At 39.6% G+C, this 13,626-nt stretch overlaps 1 protein-coding gene across 1 annotated transcript in view; it reads left to right on the forward strand.

Moving 5' to 3' along the window:
* The window catches only part of SEC63 (SEC63 homolog, protein translocation regulator), a 60,271-nt gene extending 53,435 nt beyond the window's left edge, over positions 1 to 6,836 (forward strand). Inside the window, exons 19-21 of the mRNA XM_033055152.2 lie at positions 4,068 to 4,166; positions 5,035 to 5,139; positions 5,713 to 6,836. Coding sequence (XP_032911043.1) covers positions 4,068 to 4,166; positions 5,035 to 5,139; positions 5,713 to 5,856 — 348 coding nt within the window. The 3' untranslated portion in view covers positions 5,857 to 6,836. The remainder of the gene's footprint in view (positions 1 to 4,067; positions 4,167 to 5,034; positions 5,140 to 5,712) is intronic.
* The last annotated feature ends 6,790 nt before the right edge of the window (positions 6,837 to 13,626 follow it).

Below are 13,626 nucleotides of genomic sequence, written 5' to 3' on the forward strand. Positions count from 1 at the left end.
GTGTTCTGAGTAGGTAAGTTAGGTCCTTAGGGTGACCTGATTGGAGGAAGGAGTATTTGGCCACATTTTCCTTCCTGACCAGTGGTTGAATGGTTTTCTTCGCTTCCTTGCAGTCTAAGAACTAATCTAGGATCTCTTCTCTGTTGTGTGATCTCCAATAATGGGGTGGGATGCAAGGCTTATCTTCCTCCTGTGGTTTAAAGAAGACAACTAAGATGGGAAAGAAGAATAAAACATGAAATGTAAAGGAAGACACTGTGTATATTTGCTCCCTCAGTCCCCAGGGCTCTTTATGTCTATACCCTGTACAGCATGTTGCATGTGCAAACATACGCCATTGTCCACATGACTATGATCACATTGTTCCTGTTGGTTTTACCTGCTAGCAACATTAAAAAGCAAGCTGTGGGAAGCAAGACTTGTTGTTAAAGACCCAGAGAGGACATAAGGTGAATAAATTGTCTTCTGGAAGGCCTTAGCTGACATCTAGTTTTGTAATGGCTGAACTTAAAGCTGTATTTTCCTGACAATTGGGTGCACTCCCATCTCTCAGTACAGCTTCCACCAGTACACTAGCATGATGTAAAAAGGTGTACTGGCATTGTGCTCTTCTGGCTGCCTTATATCAGATGTGCTGCAGAGTTTTAATATCTCCTTGCTGCCTTTGGTCATCAGTTGAAGCTCACAGACAGTAAGTGTCAAGCCCAGTGCCTTAGGGGGGCTGAATATTTGAATCTCTCTTTTAGTGAAGTGAGGGTCCTTTCAGAGACTGCTTATACTTTGTATAAAGCTGCATAAGCTTCGGCTGTGTGTAACCCAGTTGCATATGGGCTTTGTGATTAAAAAAACTAAATACAGCTTGCTGCTGAGTGAAATCTAAGGCTGCTCTGAATGCTTGAACTTGAAAGATACACACGTATCCTCTCATGGTACTGCAGTTGTAAATTTTCCAACTTCTCTTCACTGGTTTTATGGAAGTTGAATGCAGCTGTACTTTGTGCTGTAGCTGCAGTTGGAGCATGTTCAGATAGAGTTGATCTGCAACATCTGAGGAACAAAACCCATCATACTCTGTTTTGTTTTAGTTTTTTTCATCTGTTATTTAGAGTAGTGTTTGTACTGTGGTTGTGGCCAGTTCAGAGATAAAAAATTATGGATAAAATGCTGTGTTCCAGAATTTGAAGATGTTTGAATAGTAGCTGAGCATAATCATACTTATTCTCAGGAGGCAGCCTTAATGCTGTTTCATGCAAGTTTTGGGGCAGTGGATTACTCTGCCAGAGATGCCTTTAACCTATGCAGGTTCTCCTAAATAATTGTCTTCTGCTCCTGCATCCATGGGTCCAGAAACTGCACAGATTGTAGTTTTGACATTTTGTAGGTAGAAACTGGCCTTGGTGTTCCAATTTCATGAACATACTGGTTCCCTGGCATGCCAAACCTTGCACCCATCTGTTAAAGGGCTTTTTGCCCACTTGCCTGTTAGTTTGCCAGATTCTCACAGGCATAAACTTTAAATTCCATCCAATAAGCAAGAGGAAAATCACAGTCCTGCACAGTTGTCCTTTCTGTAAAAAAGTGATGGCACTTCAGGGTCAGGAGCTTTACTTCCAAAAAGTTTACTGTATAGAGTCCTTTGAGCTTTAGATCAATGATTGGCATTTTCACTGGTATTTTTCCCCACTTGACTGTTATTTTTTTCTAGTTTTTTGTGAAAAGTCATTTGATTATTTTGATCTTTGTTTCCACTCTCAAAGGCAAGGATTATTTTTTTTTTTGGAAGAACAATGCATACTAAGCACACAGTATTGTGGTAAAATCAAAAATAACACATTGATACAACTGCAGGTCTTTTTCATTATGGTCACAGTCCTTGTAGGCCCAAAATGGTGATTAGTCATTTCTGTAATGGATCTTGCTTCTGTAGCTCTTGTTCATCTGTACTATTTATACTGTTCATCTTTCTATTCCTAGAGGCTCTTGGCTAGGAAATAAACACTTCCACTGCCTAAGACTCTTCTTTGCTACAGCTGTCAAGAAGATTGACAATATATTTACTGTTGAAACTTACAGATAAAATAACTTATGCCTTGTAATCACATGGGATGGTTTTTCTTAAAGAAAATCACTTGGAATAGTTGTAAGAAGGATTTAGAATTCTACACATTCTGGTCTTAAATAACATATGAATAGGTTTTTGTCATGTTCTCTGTGCCTGTTCCAAAAGCACGAGGGAATGCTGATGCTTCATTGTGATGCTTTTGCTTTTATGCACTTCAAAAAGGGCATTTAACATGTTGATTTAATTTTACATTTCTCTGTTCTGGGACTCTCAGGAGTGCTAATCGGTGTGTTTAGTTGTTGGTGTGCGTGTCTTACTGTTGTAAATTGTTGAATATTTCAGTGAGATTATAATAGTTAGTATAGCAATTAGTCACTTCAAAAGAAAAAAGGAGTTAATTTGGCTTTTGTAATTTTTCAACATGCATGACTTAAATCTCAGATCCCCAAACATTGACTTCTAAAGTGTTAAAAAAATCTAAAACTACTGAACTTTTTACTCTTCCAGTAGAGACAAAAATACTTCAAATTCTACATATTAACAGGCTTTGCTTCCCAAGTGTGGAATTCAGAAGTTGCTCACTGGTGGTGTTGGAAAGTCCACTGCATCCTTTCATTCTGTCCTTCTAATGTTGTTAGATTAAAAATGAAACAAAACCACCACTTTTTATGTGACACTGAAGCAGCTGCCTGATTTTTTTTTTTTTTTTTTTTTTTGGTGTAAATGTATAAAAATTGGCTCTCTGGTTTGGAACTTTGACTTGTAACTGTAATAAGATGCACTTTTTAGGACTCCAGTCTGTTACAAACATGATGAGTTACCAAACCATCAGGGGTGGGTAAAAGTTAGTTTGGAAGACAGTTAACATTTGGGTTGTCCAAAAAGTATATGTGTATTCCCCTTTTATCCCTGAAGGGTAAGATTATGCTGTTGTGACTATTACCTATCTACTAAAATACTTCTTCATAAGCATAGAGAAATCTCCCTTGTCCCTCACTATTCTCACTTGTTTTAAACAAAGTCTTAAGGAAGTGTAGGAACAGGATCTTGCTTTGCAGTGCTATTTTGTTTCACAATAGGAGGGTTTCAGCTTCTATTAAAACAAAGTGGATTTTGCCTAAAATGAGTGCCAGTGTGTTAACCAAAAGGGTGTAGCATTTAAATGAAGAGCACTTGATGCTAAAGAACTCTGTTTACCATTTCAGAATGGTTGTGTCTGTGCTGCTGAACTGTACTAGTCTTAAAATTCTGACTTCAGTTGAAGGAAAAAGCCACTATTTTTGTATAGTGTTGCTACCTTGTATGAAGGACCACACTAATTTAATTTAATTTAATTTAATTTAATTTAGGAACTCTGCTTTAGCATCTACAATGGCAAAACCTTGAGACCTGAAGTCTTTGGAAACCTGTGTGTGATAGGGAGCAGTCATTGGGCATCCTTTACAAATATACATCAATATTGACGATACTGAGTCATTTCCTTGAAGTGAAACCTCGGTGTGTTCAAATGTCATTTTATTTTTTGGAGCGGAAGCAGTGGGACAGAGCACACTTTCTGAAAAAGACTTTTCTGTGAAGAGTTCTTTATCTCACTTTCCTTGCTTTATATGCTCAGCTTTTTATCGAGGTTGAATTTTTGTTGGAGGACCTGTAGTGGTTTTACATTGCATGAAATTGCTCATTAATTCTCAATGGACACATTCCTTCAGGGTGGTTCCATGTCCCACATAATAGCTGAAGTTGAATATATGGAATGAAGCCTTTGGAGACCAGCAGTTACTTGTAATAACCTATTTGCTTTCAATGTGCAGTGTACACCATGTATTTTATTCATGTACGTCCAAAAGTTTAAAAAAGCCACCAGACACAAACCTTTCCTTTCTGTCTGTATTACAAAGACCAGTGAATCCTAATTGCCTGTTAAAAAGTGTAGGGGCATCTTTTTCTATGACTTCAATAATCCTGATAGTTTTTTACTTTTGTTTTTTTTTCCTCTTTCTGAAAGGAAAAGCAAGAATGGTGGTGGCTGTATATTGCAGATCGGAAGGAGCAGATGTTAATATGTATGCCGTATCACGTTTGTACACTAAAAGATAAAGAAGAGGTAAAGTACTTAGGGAGTTTTCTTTCTGGGGTATTACAAAACTGTTGAAGTCTCTGGTATGTAAATACATGTAGATTTTAATTTTTTTGTACTTATCTCTTAAGATGGAAAACAAATTTTTCCATCCAACAAATTTTTTTGCTCCCTTGATAAAAGGAGAGAAGTACCTTTTAACTATGAAAATTGATAGTGGAGAAAGAAAAAGTAATTTAAGATGACTTTGAAGTTTCTTTGTGGAGTATGTTGGTTTTTTTTCCCCTTGGTATCAAAAGATGATGAAAAGCAGTATTTGTACACAGTGAAATTCCTAAATTTATTCAAATAGTTGGAAATATTAAGTGTTCTCTTTCCGTACAGCAGAGACTGTGACGAATTAATTAGCTATGGCTCATATGAACTTTACTGAGCCTGTAACCTTTTGCAGTGTTCTTCTTGCCCCTTCTCTGAAAAATGAAGACCTAATATGTTTGTTCTTCCAAATTAGATGTTACATTCAATTTCAAATAACAGCAGAGTTAAGATAAAACTTTTGCAGACTAAATATTTTAACCTGTTTGAGTTTTTGATGTTTATCATACAGTGGGGGGAAATTGTGTACTTAATGTAGTTACTTGGCCTAATTCAGAAAAAAAATCGAGTGACTCAATGATTGTTCAGCTTTCCCGGCAGGTATTGTGTTTGGGTATTGTGACTCTTTTCTGCAGGTATTTTATTAGATAGAGATATTCAAAGAAGTGTCCCTAGAAAGAAACTAAAACTTTCTATTGTTCTGTAGTAGTGCTCACTGTTCATTGGAGGACTCATGTACCTGTTTCAATGTGTCATTTGAAAGCAGTAAGAACTTAATGGTATGAAATCTCTTTTGTAGGTAGAGCTGAAGTTCCCAGCACCAGGCAAGCCTGGAAACTATCAGTACACAGTTTATTTAAGATCAGACTCATATATGGGATTGGACCAGATTAAACCATTGAAGGTGATGCTTGACTGTGTTATATACTTGTATTATATTGTGTTATTGAAAGCTACTTCATATGGTCATTAAAACACCAGAAGTCCTGTTTATAAGAATTCAACCTGTCCTAATTTTAAAACAAGTGGGAAGGATCAGTTACGAATGTATTCTGCCTAATTTACAGTGGTATTTTCATGATGGATTAAATGGGACTAAAATTCAAGATGCTATCCCATGCATGTGTATTTTAATTTTTGTTTTTCTAATGTTTATTCTGTTTCTGCTGTATGGGTTGGCTATGGTTTTTTACGCATTGAGGTTTGCCATGCTACTTCCCTGCCCTTCCTTAGTCCTAGATTCATCCAGTTAATGGGAAAAATCTGGCATGCCTTGTTTCTGGAAGCAGTTCTTGGTTTTGTTTTAGGTTTCGGGAGTTGGATGGGATTTGTTTTATTATTTTGTTAGGTTTTTTTACATTTCTTTTGTGGATTGCTTGTTTGTTTGGTGTGTGTGGATTTGTTTGTTTTCACAACTTACTGTTTATTGTCTGTAACCTTTTTTTCCCCTCTCTTCTCTTTCCTTATCCAATTACAGCTGGAAGTTCACGAAGCAAAACCAGTGCCAGAAAATCACCCACAATGGGATACAGCAATAGAGGGTGATGAGGACCAGGAAGACAGTGAGGGCTTTGAAGACAGTTTTGAGGAGGAAGAGGAAGAGGAGGAAGATGATGATTAAACATACTGTTGATTGACTACAATATCTGCACACAGTGCAAACTGTTGGTCTGACTGTGGAACTTGTACAATTAACCAAGAAACACAGTACAGAAGCTTTGAGAAGGCTGAGTTTAAATTTTCTTTACCAATTAAGAGTGCATTATGTAACTTCTCAGTGGAGGTGAAACAAATCTGTTGCCATTGATACACCTTGGAATATGCTTATGGCTCATTATAGCCTTCAAAGTGCAGGATGGTGCATTTGTTTCAATTGAAAATAAAAGCTTTTTTATTATAAATGTCCAAAAGTGTGGGCTATGTATTGTCTGATCAGTTTAGGGTCCAATTTAAATAAAAGGTACTATTAGCTAGGAGCAAACTTTCAATCAATTTTTCTGCATTAGGAATTTATTTTAGGAAATGTTTTGGTATATTTGACATTACAAATCTCTGTTGATTGAAGCAACATTTGCTCAACTTTCAAATTTGATTGGTTCTGTGGTATTCATTAACTATTTTGCTGTGATACTGCTCACATCATTCATAGCTTTAAGAATCTGTTTTACTTAACTTGATCATTACAAGTTGGCATCATATCCATTGCCACATTCCATATATTCCAGAGGGCTGCTTTTTTAGGACTGTTGCCTTTTTATGCCCGAGATTATAATGGAAATCCTAAACTTTCTTGACTCTGCCATAGGATACTTACTAATGGCTTAAAACATTTTTAAGCCTTTATTTTGTCAGATCAGCAGGAGATCTGAGACTTTTGATAAACAGAATGTCTGTAAGTAATTTTGGGACCACGTGTATGTAAGTTAGTGGCTTTTGTGTAATACCTTTATAAAAGGTACATGCTGAAAGCCGAAGTATATTCTTAATTCTGAATCTACCTGACACAGTCAGAAACATTTTAAGGGTAAAATACAACATGCAGAGAAGGCATGTTTTGTATCAGTTTTGAATTCCCATCAATAAACTGGACAATTTGATGGCTGTTTGCATTTGTAATAGTGTGCATCTTTGTCTGAGGTTGTTGGTTTGTTGTTTTGGTTTGTCGTTTCTGGGTTTTTTTTTCTACCCTAGCCTCCTGCAAGGTTATAAACAAGACAGTGATTCTCTTCCTACACATTTTAAAGAAAATAAAATCAAGTTTATTTAGAGAATAAATTCAGGGAGGAGAACATCAGGGCTGTTAGTGTAATCTATGAAACTTGACAAAAGCCATGGATGGACTCTACCTTTTCTTCCTCTCAATAAAACAAAAGAAATGTTTCATTTCTATACTTCAGAAATACTTATAAGTGTTCTGCAAGTAGGAATAGATGTATTTCTGTTCCTGTATATTGAACTATGAAAATACAATGCTGTAAAACATGGCAAATTCTCATGCAGGAAAATTTCCATCCTACAAAAATTGCCCAAAGCCGGAATAGGTGCACACTAATTTGTGACCTTGTTTGTTAGAAAGGGTTGTCACTTTACATGAAAATTTATATTGTTATATTCTTTGTAATTACAATAGATGCAAATAAAATTTGAAGGTGTTCTAATGAGATTATGGTATTTTTCAAAGTACTTCTGAAGTGCACATTGTGCAGAAAAAACTTGTAAACCATAAGCAATGTCAGGTGTTCAAAGTCAAGAATGAAGGCTAGGTTTAAATTAAAAGGCTTGTACACTTGATGTCTTTTAACTCCAGTTCTGACTTGCAAAACACAGCAGAGAAATTGCAACACAAAAGCTTTAACTGTATTCCATAGGCTTTTAAACCAAATACTGCACTGGTGAGAGATCAGAGAGTCTGATGATTCTTCCTCAAGCAAGTAGGCAAGGTGGATGCTAAAACGACTGAACAACTCATACTGAAAGTTGCAGTTGTTAAAAGTAGGAGGGTGATGAGTCAGGAGGTAGAGTTGGTAATAAGAGCATTCTAGGTGGGCTGGGCACTCTGACCACTGATGAATTTTGCTGTTTACAGTCAAGGTATATAGTGACAAGATGTGAATGCATTGAAATTATTTTTAAAAGGAAAAAAAGAATCATGTCCCTGGTCTGAATAGTAGACTGGTTTCCTCTTGAATGTTGAAGGTTTCAGCTGGAATAACACTTTAAATCTGCAAACTGGGGATAATTCTGTTGAGCCAACAAAAGCTAAATCTAGTATTTCAAAGGTGTGTCTCTTGTATAGTCAAGGTAACTTGGTAAAAAATGTGAGGAGAAAAATTGTGGTGGTATCGGAAATCTCACCTTATCATGTGAGGAAGGCACACTGATACTTACTCTCATGGAAGTACCAGCTACATGGTTGTGCACGGTTTTACAACACCTCTCAAAAGAGATGCAGAAGGGGGCCAAGGAGGTATTGAAGAGCTTCATACAATTAAAACCACCCAATTGCAGTTGCCCAGCATTACTGAGTTGTTGGTCTTCTGTTGCATGGTGTGTCCATTAATTACTATTTTTTATTAACAATATGAATTGAGCAACTCTGTCCTGAATAGCAGTTACCAGGATGGGTAAAACTACAGGAAGAAGCAACATTTTGCATTCACTGTTGTATAAACATCACTTTTGGATTTGGTTTAGGAATCAAACTGGCCAATTTTCTACCTAAGTGTTCTGAAACTCTGGGCTAGTAACTGAAGAACAAAAAATATCTGGAGATAAAATCTGCTTTCCTACTGCACTCCCTGGGCAATAGTGACTCAGGCATAACTGGGAAGCAGCTACTGTTCTTCCAGCCTGAACAGATTTGTTTCTCTCCTTTTTGTAGCCCCTTGTTCTAGGCTAGAGGAGGCAAATATGCAGAGCCTGACTGTCCCCAGCCAGAGATGCTGCAAATATCTTCAGGTGTTGTGGCATTTCCAAGGGGTAAAAACAGGACTTGGCTGGGGCAGCAAGAGGGTGATGTAGTGTGACTGGCCCTGCTCCTCTGGTCCAACTCAAGGATGGGTGCAGGGTGCTGTGACTGCAGTTGGTAGAGGGAGGCACCATGACTTAGATTTAGACTGCTAAATGTTGATTGTTGAAGTAGGTAAGTGTAGCTAAAAGGAAGAAGTTATAAAAATGAGGTTTTCTCTTGGGTGTTTTGTGGAACATGATTTAAACTTCTGCCTTCCCCTCCCGCCAAGCGTTGACAATGGTTAATAATATTAAATGAAGTAGTTTAATAACTGGCAAGTGTCTGTGAGTGGGAAAACCCTTGAGCTGTAGTGGAAGAGAAGGTGCTTTTCTCCAGGAGCAGGCGCAGTTCCCGTCCGTGCTCAGCAGGGGGAGGCAGGGGCATGGATTTCTGCAGGAAACCCTAGGATTTTTCCAGGGGATACCTATCGTATTTGAGCTGTAGGTTTAGTTTGGTGCTCCCCTTTCTGGAGGGGAAGAGTGCTTAGATGGAAGTTTCTTTGACTTTTTTTTTTCTTCTCCAAGAAAGTACTGATTTCTATATGTTTTTCTGTGATTTTTTTCCCCCCAACCCCCTTGCTGACCATTCAAAACCTGCTGAAGGTGACCCATTTTAATATTGGGATTAATGTATTATTGTTCTTGAATTTATTTTAAAATAAAAACCTGAGGAAGGCGGAGCTTCCTTTCTTAGTGGTAATTGGAGTGTTAATGGCTCTGTTTTGAGCTTTAAGCACTGCTTTCCATTAGTTTTTGGGAAAGTGTGTGCAGATGATCGTTGTGAAGGTATCTGCACTTCAGCTGTTTGAAGCTCTGCAAAGGGAGGTACATGAGGTGGTTCCACCGTGGGGATGCCCCTACGTTGAAGAGCTGATTTTTGGGGTACCTGGGGTGCCCTGTGGGCACCCACAGCACATCATAATCGTTCCAAGTTTTAAATGATGTGCAGAGAAACATGTAAAAATGCCCCTGGCAGCAGCATCTTTAAAATCTCTTTCCTTAGGGTTTGTTGAGGGCTTGGCAGAGCACCCAAGTGCTGGATAAAAGCAGGTGCTTGTTTGGAACACAGAGAAGAGGGAACTGGGTGGCTCATGATCAGTATTGAACTCTAGCTGAGATATCAAATTTGTTCACGCTACGTCTGTTGATATTCATGGTTGCACCTAATTTCTTTTATGCAATGATCTTCTGTTTTAAGATGCAGTTTGAGCCAGCAGACACTATTGAGTTAGTAGAAATAATTTTGTGCCAAAATTGTTTATATTTTTCATTCACTTCAATAATAGAACTATAATTGGCAATGAAATCTATTAATAAATCTAATTAGCACAATGGATTGTAAAGCTAATGATAATATTTTAAAACCAAATTGCATACACTCTACCTAGTATTTGATTTCTAATGTTTGCTGAATCAAGGAGCACTGACTAATTTTCAAACTTTCACTGTGTGCAAACCTTCTACATACATGCTCTAATCATTAAACAGGGAAGACATTACATTTACATTGCATGTGTGGAGTTCTACAGCACAAAGGAAGCTTCATGGACCACATCGAGCAACTGTTTTTAGTTCATCCACCTTTACTTTAAAATAATGTGTGAGTGCTTTTCTTTTTGTGCAAGCAACACAGCTAGATGCTTCATGACATGGAGGCATTCAGGGGAGAGCACCTGGAAGAGCTGGACATTTTGTAGGTACCTCCTGCATGGTAGTACCTGGGCTGAGAAGAGCCCCAATCCCTCTGAGGCATTCCTGGTACCTCATGGGCCAGTGAGGATCACTCAGGCATTGCTTTTGGCTTGGCTGTTGGTGTGGTTATTGGGTGCTCTAAAGTCCAGGCTGGTATGAGGCCACCTTTAACTTAAGGTAGCTGAAAACGTAATGCTTCCCTTGCTGTGAAAGTTTGTCCTGGTTTTTAGGCATGGTTTTCCTTCACTGAAGTTGTTCATGTGTATGCCATAGACACAGCATCTTTTGTAGGCTTTATACCCAGCACCACTGAACTCCATCAACCCACTCTGCCCTCTCTCATGGAAACACATCCAAACATAAGCAAGGATCAGAATGAGGCCATACTCACCAATATGCCAGGGTGATGCTTCCTGCAGCTGGGAAATGTGATAGCAGTGACAGTGTAACTTTGCCTTCCACCTCCAAGCATCCAAACTGAGATGTCCGGGTTTATTTGTGTGCCATGCTGCCGTCAAGGAGAGACTTGCAGAATGGGAGGTGTGAAAGGCCAGTGGTGAATTGTTTACTGGGTGTTTTATTTTTCCCTTCCCAAGCACACTGTTCTTTCTCTGCACCCAGATCACAGCTATGGAATTTGTGCTTCCTAATGTATGCACATGCAGTAAATTAAACTCAAATTGAATGACCAATTTCCTCACCACAGAAGCTCCATTAATTACTCTGTGTAAATCACACTGGCTGAGATTAGGTTATAATGGCTGTAAAATAGACACAGACCGTGACAGGGTGGTGAGATTTGGAGGCCCAGATGACAATCAGTTTGGTCCCTTGAAATGAGACAGCTCTTGCTTCATTTTGCAGACAGCTGTTGATCCACCCATATGTGCAGGTCCCTCTGGATCAATTCAGGCTCCAGAGAGCTTGTTGCTCTCTTGGCTTCATGTACAAGGCAGTGGGTGTCAGCCTCCCAACCTCATTTGAGCGACCTCATTTACATCATTAGCTCTCTAACATCCTGGGGCAGAAGGGACTGTTGCATACAGGTACTTCTTCCTGAAGTTATGAGGACTTACTCTTTACAGTTAACTTCCCCACATAAGGTTTTATCTTGGTTGTGTCTTTTCATGGTTCCCTCCTGATGTAGATTTGTTAGGTGTATTTGATCTCTTTTTTTTTTACCTCCTTCATTCAATTGGGACTGAGGAGTTCATTCAAAAGATGAAAAGCTGCCCCATTATATTTTACACTCAAATTCATATTTCATCTATAGTATGTACACTAAGAGTTACTGTTTTTTTTGAAATATGGAGATGACTATACATGGGCTCTCCATTCTTCTTCTCTCCCACCTCTCAGCAAGCTCGTAAGACTTGGAGGTGATCAAGCAGGGCACCTGGGGCTGGACCTCGCAGTGGGATACGAGTAGTCTGTGTCAACTGCTTGTCCCTCAGCCCACACCCATCCTGAAGGGTCAGGCTCTTAGAGATGAGTGAAGAACCTCCTCTCCTTATTGTTGTTCTTGCCTGGTAGCCATGAAATTCAGGATGGTGGCTCCCACCACGTGAAGGATTGTCTCTTGGAAAGGGGGTGTTGGTGCAGTGCCCCTTGCAGTGACACTGGAGCTGGCTCAGCCAGGCACATAGCAACAGGCAGGGTGCTGCACTGAGCACTGTGGGAGCAATGAGAAAGGAGAGAGTGGGATGAGTGGCAAGGTCAGGGCGGTCATCTTTGTTATGAGCTTGGAGAAGCAGAAGGCTTAAAAGAGAAATAATTGGGATGAAATCAGCTTCTTTTGTCCGGTCCATTGCCTCATTGCAACATCAGTGCTGACATTATCCCTGCATAGTGTGTCTCTAACCTCTTCTCCCAAACCTGATGCTCTGAGTGGTGCCTGTGAGATGTCACTGGGGTGTCAGTGCCTGGCAGCAGCTGTGGGTCCGCTCCAGCTGGCCACACACCCCCAGACAGCACTGCCCAGCATCTTCTGCACTTGCTGCTAAAAGCCCATTAAAACAAAAAATAAAGCAATATTCTTCAACCCCCCCTGTGTCTTAAAAGGGAAGCATGGACCTCTTGGTCAAATGTGAGCCTGGGTGACTCACAGGAGTGACAGCAATTAATCACCACCCTGCTTTGAATCTTTATGTTAGTGCTCAGTGTTAAACACTACAACGGCACTGATGTGGAAGCTGACACCAGCCTTTGAAAGCCAGGTCTCTGTAGATGCGAGGTTGCAGGCTAGGCAATAATAAAATAGTTCAGCTTGTTAGGCACAGGCAAGGCTTTTTGGTATGCACATCATGCCAGCGTCAAAAATGATGTACGTGTCAAAGCAGCAGAGGTAAAATAGGAGAAAAACCTTAAAATTAAGCCTTTTATTTGAAAGGTATCACTACTAAAATTAGATTAGTTTTATAACCACATTACAATTTCTGAAGTTTAGCATGCAAGCAATTAATCAGCCAGCTCAGAATACCACTGGGAAGTATGTTTTGGCTCTGAGGGAGCTTTCCCCCCTATTTTTTTTTCTGTTGGCAGTTATTCCACATTTGAAAAACAGAAGCCTTCTCTAGCATACAGCAGAGGTCACTTGAGGAGCTCAAATCACCTTTGCTAGTTCAGCTATCTGCTCACCTGTGACAGGATCCAGCAAGTCTCTGCAGAGGTAATGTGGATGGAGGACAGCAGACTCTGTCCTGGGATTCTGAATTTTGTGTGACTTTGGGGTGATTTAGGGATAAACTATATTAAAATACTTCCATACCACCCAGTAAAATAAAGTCCAGATAGAGATTATCCTCCAAAGCTGAGTGCTGAAATTTGGTATATTTCTGATGTCTGCTAGTATTATTTTTTTAGTGTGTGGCTAAGAGAGGGTGTCATTTTCCTTAGTGAGGCAAACATCTGTAGGCACCAGAGCTGCCTGGGCAGCTGCACAGTTGCATTTCAGCCAGGCTGCAGGACAGCCCTGCTGCTTGGCTCTACTCACAGGTATCACACCCCTTTGTGCTGGGGCACCGTGCCTCTCCTCACCACCACTGACCTCCCGTGAGTTTATGCAGAGGGATCTCTGTATTCCCTCCTGAGGACAAGCAGATGTACCCTGAGCAGAAAATGACCTTTGTGACTGGTGTTGGAGGTGGTGCTTTGACCTGTCCCATATGCCCATCTGTCAGGCTTTTTGGCA

The sequence above is a fragment of the Catharus ustulatus genome, chromosome 3 (assembly GCF_009819885.2).
Source record: "Catharus ustulatus isolate bCatUst1 chromosome 3, bCatUst1.pri.v2, whole genome shotgun sequence".
NCBI lineage: Eukaryota > Metazoa > Chordata > Aves > Passeriformes > Turdidae > Catharus > Catharus ustulatus.